The 12425-nt window shown below is 39.2% G+C and overlaps 2 protein-coding genes across 6 annotated transcripts in view; one reads left to right on the top strand and one right to left on the bottom strand.

Moving 5' to 3' along the window:
• Positions 1-12425, bottom strand: part of SEPTIN14 (septin 14) — a gene marked incomplete at both ends in the record, with an annotated part of 568759 nt that overhangs the window by 70245 nt on the left and 486089 nt on the right. The window lies entirely within an intron of this gene.
• The window catches only part of LOC309817503 (small ribosomal subunit protein uS17m), a 43921-nt gene that overhangs the window by 22432 nt on the left and 9064 nt on the right, over positions 1-12425 (top strand). For 4 of the 5 annotated variants that reach the window (XM_082645862.1, XM_082645861.1, XM_082645860.1 and 1 more), the window contains 3 exons: positions 826-952; positions 1280-1372; positions 5135-7387. In XM_082645862.1, coding sequence (XP_082501988.1) covers positions 826-952; positions 1280-1372; positions 5135-6177 — 1263 coding nt within the window. In that variant the 3' untranslated portion in view covers positions 6178-7387. Of the gene's footprint in view, positions 1-825; positions 953-1279; positions 1373-5134; positions 7388-12425 lie in introns of those variants that run through there. The other variant, XM_082645864.1, reaches the window with a different exon arrangement.

Below are 12425 nucleotides of genomic sequence, written 5' to 3'. Positions count from 1 at the left end.
ATTGGGTGGCTTCTCTTGTTGCAGAGCACGGGCTCTATGAGCATGGGCTTTAGTAGTTGTGGCACGCAGGCTCAGTAGTTGTGGCTCACGGGCTCTAGAGCGCAGGCTCAGTTAGTTGCGGCGCACGGGCTTAGTTGCTCCGCAGCATGTGGGATCTTCCCAGAACAGGGCTCAAACCCATGTCCCCTGCATTGGCAGGTGGATTCTTAACCACTGCGCCACCAGGGAAGTCCCTCTGCAACTTACTCTTAAACAGTCCAGGAAAATTATAGAAAGAAAAAGGGAGAGGATGGGCTTTTTCTTTTACTGATCCCAACATGCATCACGTGCCTTCTACTCTCAACCTATATGCCCTTGTTGCCTTTTTTTTTTTTCTTTTTAAACACACTGGAATATTCTCTCTCCTCTTCTGTCTAAAGCTTAAAAATCTGTTAAGGATGTACACATGATCCACCAACTTGATACCTACTTTCACTATTTCAACATATCCTGAATTCTTTCAATTCTGAAATCTTAATAGCATGAATTTTCCATGTAGCTTTTTAATTGTTTAGATGATATGGAGAGTTTCCTCCGCAGCAGGTTGTAAAAAGCCTAAAAGCAAGCATTATCTCATGCATGTTTTTATACCTGTCTTGAAAGGTGATAGAAGATAGAATTGTTGCTTCTAAAATTTTGCCCTGGATTACTCAGAGCCCTGAAGACTTTCAGCACAACTGTTTAGACATCCTAACCTTTGTCTACTGCAGCACCTTTGCCTCTTCCCCTAAGGGCCCCTGTAAAAAAAAGTTTTCTGGCTGAGCAAGGATGTACTTGGTGTTTCAGGAATCACTGACATTCCAGGACGTGGCTGTGGACTTCACCAGAGAGGAGTGGGACCAGCTATACCCTGCTCAGAAGAACCTCTACCGAGACGTGATGCTGGAGAACTATAGGAACCTGGTTGCACTGGGTAAGAATGGCATCCCTGTAAGACTGGAACTCATTCTACATGGCTTTCTTTCCTTTAGTAGTGAAAACCTTCAAAGCTTTTGTGTATATAGTTCAGGCCAGGATGGAAGAATGCTAATCAGTTTTGGAGACAGAAACCTCTGTTTTTTGCTTTCCTCTCAGATAAAAGGTCCTGATTTTGAGATGGGTAGTTTTAGTTTGCTGCCTCTGAAGCCTCCCCTTTCCAAATCCAGAGGCCCTAAAGATTAAACAGGTTGGAAATGAGTTCTGAGAGAGATTTTTGTTCCCAGTTTAAAATTCTAAGATACGCATTTTTTCCCATGAATAGGGCATCAACTTTATAAGCCAGAGGTGATCACTCAGTTGGAGCAGGAGGAGCAGTGGATGATGGAGAGAGACAGCCCACCAGACACTCATCCAGGTGAGAAGCGAGCATTTATGTGTTTGCAACTCAGTGAAGGAAAATAGTCGCTTTTGAAATACTTAACTGAGTGTGTTACAAACATCTGCCTCTGGGATTTAAAGAGGCATGCTTCTTAAAAATTCAGTTCATATTTGACATTTTTCCAAAGTGGAAATGACTCTCTTTTTTTCTGATTAAACAGATAATATATACTTATTATTTAAAAAACTTACACAACACAAATTTATTTTGAAGGTGTTAGTTTGGATGTCCATAAATACCTTGATGTTGCAAATCTCCATGACGCATTTTCTTTCTCTTCTTTATTCATACATCCTCTCCGTATTCTTTAAATCTTTTTCTTCTCCATATCAAAAATCCTCTGCCATTTTTACCCATTTTTCATTCTTTTTTTTTTATTATTAAACACGTTAAACTTGTCTAAAACCCATAGCCTCAGTTCTAATTCTCTAGCTCACCTTTGTGATGTGACAAAGGTGTCCTACCAGTGTTACTAAAATTGTTTTCTTGGAGATTACCACTGACTTCCTTCCAGTCAAATCCAGTGACTAAAAAACTACAGTTATTGTCTCCTATGATTGTGTTGCATTTAACTGTGCAGACTTGACTTTATTGAAAGTCCACTCTGGCTTGTGATACACACCATTCTTGCCTCTTCTGGCCTCTCCCCTGTCTCTCTACCTGCTCCTTTAAATACCTTCTCTCCCTCCTTATTCTTCTAAAGGCATATATTCTTATGGACTTGGTGTTCACTCTGTAGTATCGTGCTTTTAAGTGGCCTTTCTATGTTCATTTTCCCATTTCTACATTTCTAGCCTCAGTATTTCACCCACTTTCTCTTCCTAGATTTTAGATTATATTTGTGTTTATGAATGTCATGCTATCACCCTTTTTTTTGGCTTCATTGGGTCTTCGTTGCTGCGCACGGGCTTTCTCTAGTTGCAGTGAGCGGGGGCTACTCTCCGTTGCGGTGCGCGGCCTTCTCATTGCGGTGGCTTCTCTTGTTGTGGAGCACGGGCTCTAGGCACGTGGGCTTCAGTAGTTGAGGTGCACGGGCTCAGTAGTTGTGGCTCACAGGCTCTAGAGCACAGGCTTCAGTAGTTGTGGTGCATGGGCTTAGTTGCTCCATGGCATGAGGGATCTTCCTGGACCAGGGCTCGAACTTGCGTCCCCTGCATTGGCAGGCGGATTCTTAACCACTGTGCCACCAGGGAAGCCCCTGTATAATGCTTGATGAGGGTGTTCATCCTTAGCAGTGCCCACCCTCCTCTTAAGAGCAGTTGCAGTCATGTCTCCTAACATAGGGGCTCGGGTTAGGTGAGGAGCTGGAGCAAAGAGACTAGAGTTTGTTTTTCAAAACTGCTTTAAAGCCCAAGATAATCATTGTCTCCATCTGGAGTCTAGACCCTGTCCCCTGGCGTCTTGCCGGGTGGCAACCCTTTGGTTGAAGATCTGATGTGCCTTGAGGGTGTCTACCATGGGGGAGCAGTACCTGTACATTTCATGCACTGTCACTCCTCCTGGTATGTTGATCAGGCTGCCCTGTTTCCAGGGATCAATGAAAGTTCTGGAAGATAGGCCTTAGGCAGTGAATGCCCTGAAATCTACTCCTAGGCTGTAGGAGCCTAGAGCACCACATTTACCTGTGGTTCCAGGAGCCAGGTCGGCAGCCTGTGGATTTTGATGCTAAGAGAACAGAAAAGACAGTGTTCTGAGCTCCAGCCAATTATTCCAACTATTTTAGAGCCAAAGTCCCTGAGCAGACAAAAGCATTTTATTTGAAAATAAAGTGGTCCAGTTGATAATTCGGTTGAAATGATAAACTGGTTTAAAATGAATCTTTTAAATCACATTTTTTCCACATATAATTTAATTCTTGACCAGAGTAAGTTTATTTTCTGACTTGGACTTTTTTTTCTTTTTAAAATTTCTATTGCATGTTCAGCCAACTAACTCTTCATGTTGTGCTGTTTGTGATAAGAATAAGCCCGAAGTAATTAAATGTGAATTGACTTTGGCACATCCATAAAATTGGATATTTTACAGTCCTTTAAAAATTATGTGGAAATGTATTTGATGACATGGAAGTGTGTTCATGATATGCAATAATGTAAGAAAGCAAAATACAAAACAGTATTATGGTATAATTCTATTTTATTTTCCCAGGACAGTTGCTGGCATAATTATTTATTAATGTTGCCTCTTTTGCTGTCAAGTGTCCTTGACCATAAGCATATGTGCCAGCTTCAAGGGGACCACTCGTACAGCTCTGTATATACCTCCCCTGTGGGTAGAAGACCAGGACTAGTGCATGATTCATGTCTGAGAAAGCTAAAGCAGCATAAGGCCTGAGAACAGCTGACTCTGACTAAGGAAATGGCTTTGATGGGTGAGCCAGGAGAAGCTGCTGAGTTAGGATCAGTCTGTGCTACCCAAGTTTTCTTGGGACAAGGTATTATGAGTGTTTTTCATGAGTCAGCCAACATGATCTTGGATCTCGTCCAATAGGGTTCATTCATGCCCTAAGGCTGGTCCCAAGGGATTACCCAAAATAGAAATATATCTATCCTAGATCATGGAAATGACTGGAGAGAGAGGGGTCTAGCTAGAACCTTCCAAGAGTCATAAAAGTTCCCAAAAGTGAGTCTGTTTTAAACATCCACCAAGCTGAGAATGTGAAGCTACCGTACAAAAACTGGCCTATCTCTTGATCTCTATTCCCTCCACACAGTTGCTACCCTCCAACTCTTGTTAGAAGGGAATTAAACAAGAGTTAGTGAGTGAAGGAAGAAGTGTGTAGGGAAATAGTTAAGGGGAGAAAGAAGCAGAGTAGAAGCAGGGAAAAGACTAGCAGGGAAGGAGTAGATGGGGGGAGAGGCAGGGAGAGAGGAGGAATATTGACTCTGTAACAGCCCAGGGAAGGGGAGAGGGATTAATTTTGAAGTTTTGAATACTGTACATGGCTGAACACTTTAATTACTGAATAGAGACTGTGTTTGCAACTTAATGTAACAGTAGGAGTATTTGTTACCTAATAATTAAAGGAAGAGCATGGGTCCTTCCCAAATCTTCATACAGAAGCAGAGGAAATAAAGTTTAAAGAAGCAGTGGGAGACTGAAATGAAATTTTGTTTTTACTACAATCCATGTGTCATGCTTGTTCAAAATATGGTTACATTTATATTTATGTGAATATAGGAGAAAGCTGGCAAGAGAGGCTCCAAACTTAACAATGATTACATTTAGGGGGTGGAATTCTTACTTTGTACATTGGATATGTTACTATAAGCAAGTATTAGTTTTATCATTTTAAACAAAAGTTTAAAAATCAGAAGAAATACTTTTAAAATAAACCAGTAGTTGGCATTATAATAGAATAATCCACAGGTGAGATTTAGAAGGTCTTGGACTTGGACCTGTCTTCTCTAAGTAGTCTTTTCTCTGTCTCCCACCTCTGAACACAGACCTTACCCTGATATTTCTTATTCTTTTTTCCATTTCCTTTCGACTATGTAAGCTCCTGATTGATCTCTTCTTTTTATGATTACCACACATATTTTAAAATTTCCACCTACTCGCTGCTTCTCGTCATCCTTCTATAGTCTTTCCCCTGTTACATGGCCATATTTCAAAACTTTTAATGCCACATTTGCCTTGTCTGCATTATTGTCAGTTTCATTTGGTAATTCACTATGCAATAATTTCTTTTACAAAACAGAGAATACTGAAAAGTGTTTATATGTTCTGAATTTCTTTTAGATGGGGAGAATAGTCCAGAAATAAAAAAATCAAACCAGAATATTTCTGATGAAAATAAAACCTGTGACATGATAATGGAGAGATTAACAGGAGACAGTTTCTGGTACTCCATCTTAGGTGGACTCTGGGATTTTGATTACCAGTTAGAATCTAACCAAGAAAACCAGCAGAGACATTTAGGACAAGTATCTTTGACCCACAAAAAGATCACACAGGAGAGAAGCCTTGAATGTAATAGATTTGGGGAAAACTATAATCTGAACTCAAACCTTGTTATGCATCAGAGAATTCCTTCAATTAAAATACCCCTTAATTCTGACACACAAGGAAATAGCATCAAGCATAATTCAGACTTGACTTACTATCAGGGAAACTATGTAAGAGAGAATCCTTATGAATATAATGAGTGTGGAAAAATCTTCAATCAACATATTCTTCTTACTACTCATATTCATACTGAGGGGAAACCCAGTGAATGTGGGAAGGCCTTCAGCCAAAACTCATCTCTTACTCAACCTCAGATAGTCCTCACAGGAGAGAAGCCCTATAAGTGTGATGAATGTGGAAAAAGATTCAGCCAGAGGATACATCTTATTCAACATCAGAGAATTCACACAGGAGAAAAACCTTTTATATGCAATGAATGTGGAAAAGCCTTCCGTCAACATTCATCCTTTACTCAACATCTGAGAATTCATACTGGAGAGAAGCCCTATAAATGTAATCAGTGTGGTAAAGCCTTTAGCCGTATCACATCCCTTACGGAACATCATAGACTTCATACTGGAGAGAAACCTTATGAATGTAGTTTTTGTGGGAAAGCCTTCAGCCAAAGGACACATCTTAATCAGCATGAGAGGACTCATACAGGAGAGAAACCTTATAAATGTAATGAATGTGAAAAAGCCTTCAGCCAGAGTGCACACCTTAATCAACATAGGAAAATCCATACTCGGAAGAAATTATGTGAATATAATAAATGTGAGAAAACCTTAAGCCACAGTCCTTCACTTACTCCTCAGCACATAACTCAGAATTTTTAGCTTTGTCCTGGTGGGGGTGGGGGTGGGGTAAGGGACTCATATGAATATACAAATGTAGGAAAATTTTGGTCAGACCTTTTCATCCCATGCAATATCATATTATTCATAGTGGGGAGAAAGGTTATAGATAAACTTTTAATGTGTAGAAGCCAAATAAATTTAGACCTTAAACTAGTAGCATATTATATTCCCAGGAGAGGTTATAAATAGTGAAAGTAATTTATTTTATAAACAAGATTATATGAGGAGTCATGTTCCAAAACTTTTCTTAATGACAAGAAATCCTGTAGGCAATAACCTATGATTATTCCCCTGTGATTTTTATAGCATAAAGTTTTTAAATTATATAAACATTGATTAATCAAGGCAATGATATCGTATAACCAGTCACATAAACTTGAAATAAACAGAAAAGAGCAATATTTCTTAAACTTCAGTCATTTGTATGCATCCTTTACAGATTTTACCATATTCAGTGTTTACTTAATATTTTCCTTTAAAGAGACTCAGAATTTTTGGCCTTGTCCTAGGAAATATTATTTATGGAAATTGTGAGTTCTGTATGCTAATTATATTCTAATTTCCATCAAAATAAATATATAACTTTGAAATTGAAAATATTCATTGGTGTACCACCTAAGTCTTCTGACCATTTTTTGAGAAGCCATGTGATGGCATGGATTATGGATGGATAACGGCAGGAGGATATGGCAGTATTATGTTATTTTTTAGGAATCCTTGCATTATTTTCATCAAACAGGTCCTAGGATCTTTAAGAAGAGTCTTGGAGGAGACTGAGGGTCATATTGATGAACTTTGAAAAGTGATTCAGAGAAGTCTACTTTTCTATCATGTTATTCTAGTTTTAAAGTTCCCTGTAGCAAACATAGATTTTTGAACTAAAATTGTCATTTCTGTTATTATTGCAGATTTGAATAGAGAGGAGGTTTATTTTATAATGACAGGGGCTTTATAAGAATCCCTACACTTCCCTGCACCACTGTGGAAGATGGAAGTAGGGTACCGTACCAGAGGATGAGTGGTGGTGCCACACTGAGGCTAAGAACCAGGGAAGAGCCTTACTGGCTTATATAAACAACTAAGGAAGTGTTACTAATTGGCTTATTAATTAATTTTATTTACTGAAATATATTTATGTACCACCTTTTTCCAAAAAGAATTTAAGGTGTTTTAATTTGATTTTTATGATTACTGCCTTGTTTGACAGAAATCACTTTTTGACATTACAAAGCATCGTAAATATAAACTGTCACAAGCCATGAATAGCTGCAACTAGGAGGCTGCTTCTGTTTCTTGGCTTTCTGTTTTTCTCTCGGTCTTCTCAGGCACAGCTGAAGAAGCCATGAGGCTAAGTAAGAATGCACTCCCCTTGCTTTCTCACCTTCCTTCTAACATATCTCCCAGCTCAAGACTTGCCATTTTTTTTTCCCTGTGAAGGACTAGATATCACAGGCCTTAAGTGAAAGCTGGAATGATTTAAATTTTTTAAAAAATTAAAGCACTAAAAACCAAGAAAGTAATGAAATGAATTCATTTCACCATGGAAATTAAACTTTTCAAAGTACATTTATGTCCCATGCATCAGTGGATGAAATAGTTAATAAAACCCCAAGTTACTGTAGTCATGGAGGATTTCTAATAGTATTTTGTGTTCAAATATCTGTGAAATGGAGATCCATTGTCAAGACAGCTAAGTTCTGGAAGTGTCTCTTCACCAAAAGGATCTACACTGAACATTTATTTAGCCTAAGGAGGCAGAGTATAGAGCACTCAGGTTTCAGGAAGAGGGAGTGAGCCGAGGCGAGGCCTCCAATAGCAGAGGTATGTATGAAAAGAAATAATGGGTAATTACCATTGGTGAAGCCTTTGATCAAAGTTTAAGTTTGCAACTGGAGTTGGGGGGAAAAACCTGAATAATCCACAAAGAGTGCTAAGGGCTTCAATACAAGGCAGTGTATCTCAGCACAGGGGAAGAAGGAGAGCAGTATGGGATTTTTCAGGAGAGGATCAGCAGAATTTGGACAATTTCAGAAAAGAGGAGTCGGGACTGAAGAAGACCAGTTGGCCATGGATTTTCAGCAATTCTTCATAAATAGGAATTATAAAATTAGAAGCCTATTATATATCCTTAGGGTCATAAGTGATTATGCTTATGTTAACTGTACAGTAAACTATGTCATTCTGGTGTGAATTCATTCTCATGTCCTTTGTTGTCTTCAACATGTTCCAAGATAAGTGAATCCTAAGTATATTTATTACATCAAAATTCAAGGAAGCCATAGGAGTAGTACTCATTCAGAAACCTGTTGTTACGATTTATTTCTGTCTAGGAGAGCAAGATATTACCCTTTTACATATATTAATTCATTTGGTCCATCCAACCAGGTGTTGTTGCCTTTCTTTTATGAAAAGAGATACTTAAGCTTAGACATAATAATAAGTGATTTATTATTCAGGGTTTCTTGGACTGAAATGTCACTAGAACATGGATCATGTTACTCCTAATCCAGTGGATACAAACAGTGCCTGGAACAGTGTGTTATAGCACTCTGAAAACATTTGATGACTATATTAAAATTAATAAAATGAGAGATCGCTGCTCAACACCAAAATTCATATGACTCTTTCTCTGAACCTCAGAGTATAAAAGGATTACCATGTTGATAGATTCTCTTATGTCCAAAGGGCTTAAGGGTTGGAGAAAAATACTCATCTGGATTTTGATTAATGTTCAATTTATTAATTTAAGGAACGAACTGACATTCTTTAAGCAGCCAACATTCCTCTAATTATTCATAGATGTGCAAATAATAAATAAAAACTTAAGAATTTCTAAAATTAGATGTCCCTATTCTTTTAAACACTGATCAGACTTAAACACATGTAAACATTTCATTAAAATCACAAACCTAGGGCTTCCCTGGTGGCGCAGTGGTTGAGAGTCCGCCTGCCGATGCAGGGGACGTGGGTTCGTGCCCCGGTCCGGGAGGATCCCACATGCCGCGGAGCGGCTGGGCCCGTGAGCCATGGCCGCTGAGCCTGCGCATCCGGAGCCTGTGCTCCGCAGCGGGAGAGGCCACAGCAGTGAGAGGCCCACGTACTGCAAAAAAAAAAAAAAAAAAATCACAAACCTAGGGCTCCCCTGGTGACACAGTGGTTAAGAATCTGCCTGCCAATGCAGGGGACATGGGTTCGAGCCCTGGTCCAGGAAGATCCCACATGCTGCAGAGCAACTAAGCCTGTGTGCCACAACTACTGAGCCTGCACTGTAGAGCCCGTGAGCCACAACTACTGAACCTGCGTGCCACAACTACTGAGGCCCACGTGCCTAGAGCCTGTGCTCCATGACAAGAGAAGCCACTGCAATGAGAAGCCTGTGCACCGCAGCAAAGAGTAGCCCCTGCTCGCCACAACTAAAGAAAGCCCACGTGCAGCAACGAAGACCCAACACAGCCAACAATGAATAAATTTTTTTTTAATTTCAAATTTTATTAAGTGCCTTAAACACATTAAGAAACAGGTAAGAAGTACCCAGATTATAAAAATAATTCTACCGAAACTAGTTATAAAAATGTTAACTCTGGGCTTCCCTGGTGGCACAGTGGTTAAGAATCCGCCTGCCAGTGCAAGGGACACAGGTTCGAGCCCTGGTCCGGGAAGATCCCACATGCCGCGGAGCAACTAAGCCTGTACTCCACAACTACTGAGCCTGCACTCTAGAGCCCGTGAGCCACAACTATTGAAGCCCGCGTGCCACAACTACTGAAGCCCACGTGCCTAGAGCCCATGCTCCGCAACAAGAGATGCCACCACAATGAGAAGCCCGCGCACCGCAACAAAGAGTAGACCCCGCTCGCTGCAACTAGAGAAAGCCCACGTGCAGCAGTGAAGACCCAACACAGCCAAAAATAATAAGATAAATAAATTTATAAAAAAATAAAGTTAACTCCATGGACTTGATGTTTTTATCCTTATTTGAATATTTTCCCAGGGTTCCAATTTTCATATGTTCCTAGGTTTACATTTTTCTACCAGGTACTATTTGTATACCCTCCTCGGGTTTTAGTAATCTTATTCAACCCAAAATAAGAATAATACTGTAACAGACAAATTAAGTTGAAATTTATGGGTTAGCAACTGTCTGATCTTTAGTTAGGCCATCCATAAAACCTAGTTGCACAGACCAAATATTCTTTGGTCTCCTTTTATAACAAAATATCACTTGTTATGTCATGGGACATTTTAAGACCTTCCTTTTATATAGATTGTAAATTTTTGACACTTGAACTTTCCCAAAACCATCTGGCCCATTGGCCTGTCATTATGGTATGGTGATCTCGCTGGCTAGCATTATTTAAAGCTTTTATGTGCATCATTAGGATAATTAATGAGGCTATCCAGCTCCTTCCAGAAGAATGCAAGTTTTGTTGTCAGTTTTCCTCTATAGAACATTTGGCTACTTCATCATTTTGCAACATGCTGCAACCAACTTTCTGCTTTTTTACTGTATGTGACCGTTAGAGGTGATTAACTGTTGAACCATCTTTCTGCTTGGTCTGAGTGACTGTCCAGTTCTTCCTATTTCTTGATATGGTTCAACATTTTCCAGGATTATCTGGCTTGCCCAACACCCCTTTGTTTCTTCTTAACTGATTAAACAGGAACAAATACATATATACACATACATGCATGTATATATACGTATATATGTACATATGCACATACTTAGCAAGAAATATATATATTACTTTTTAAGATCAGTATTGAATTATACATACCATGTTACAATCATCCTTTTATGACTTTTAACACACTTGACTTGAGCATCATTATGAACACTTGGCCTCTTATATAACAAGCAGTTCCAATTAACCATTTTTTTAAATGCTCAAATTGTGAGAATTTGGCCAGTGGAAGCTGCATTAAGCTAGCTTCTTTTAACTCTTAGCAATTTATCTGTTATCTGTAAACACTTTCTCATTTTTGGAAGTAAGGTGGTCCAAACCCATTCCAAAATTTTCACTGCTCCAAGACGTGAGTATACTGTCTTTTTTTTGGCCACACTCAGCATGTGGGATACCAGTTCCCCAGCCAAGATCGAACCTTCACCCCATGCAGTGGAAGCATGGACTCTTAACCACTAGACTGCTGGGCAACTCCCAAGATGTGAGAATAGATTCCTCCTCCCCCTCCTGCCCAAAGAGTTTTAGATTCTTTTAGTACAGAGTAGTAGAAAAGACCAAAATTGGGGCACTAGAGATGTCTGTGACCATTGAGAGTGAGCAAAAGTTCTGTTGCTACTACAGCCACTGCTATCAGGACACTTTTTAGACTTTATAGAAAACCTTCAAAACTCCACCAAAAGCTATTAGAACTAATAAATGAATTCAGTAAAGTTGCAGGATACAAGATTAATATACAGAAATCTGTTGCATTTCTGTACACTAATAATGATCTATCAGAAAGAGAAATCAAGAAAATAATCCCATTTACAATCATATCAAAAAGAATAAACTACATAGGGAATAAATTTAACCAAGGAAGTGAAATACCTATACTCTGAAAACTATAAGATACTCATGAAGGAAATTGAAGATGTTACAGATAAATGGAAAGACGCCCCGTGTTCATGGATTGGAAGAATTCATATTGTTAAAACGTCCATACTACCTGCAGAAAACTATAAGAAGACACTGATGAAAGAAATTAAAGTTGATACAAATAGATGGAGAGATATACCATGTTCTTGGATTGGAAGAATCAACATTGTGAAAATGACTATACTACCCAAAGCAATCTACAGATTCAGTGCAATGCCTATCAAACTACCACTGGCATTTTTCACAGAGCTAGAACGAAAAATTTCACAATTTGTATGGAAACACAAAAGACCCTGAAGAGCCAAAGCAATCTTGAGAAAGAAAAACGGAGCTGGAGTAATCAGGCTCCCTGACTTCAGGCAATGCTACAAAGCTACAGTAATCAAGACAGTATGGTACTGGCACAAAAACAGAAATATAGATCAATGGAACAGGATAGAAAGCCCAGAGATAAACCCACGCACATATGGTCACCTTATTTTTGATAAAGGAGGCAAGAATATACAGTGGAGAAAAGACAGCCTCTTCAATAAGTGGTGCTGGGAAAACTGGACAGCTACACATAAAAGAATGAAATTAGCACACTCCTTAACACCATACACAAAAATAAACTCAAAATGGATTAAA

This window comes from Mesoplodon mirus, assembly GCF_964341445.2.
Source record: "Mesoplodon mirus genome assembly, chromosome: 15".
In the NCBI taxonomy this organism is placed as follows: Eukaryota; Metazoa; Chordata; class Mammalia; order Artiodactyla; family Ziphiidae; genus Mesoplodon; species Mesoplodon mirus.
Note: the sequence above shows the minus strand (reverse complement) of the source record. Positions and strands in the feature narration are given on the sequence as shown.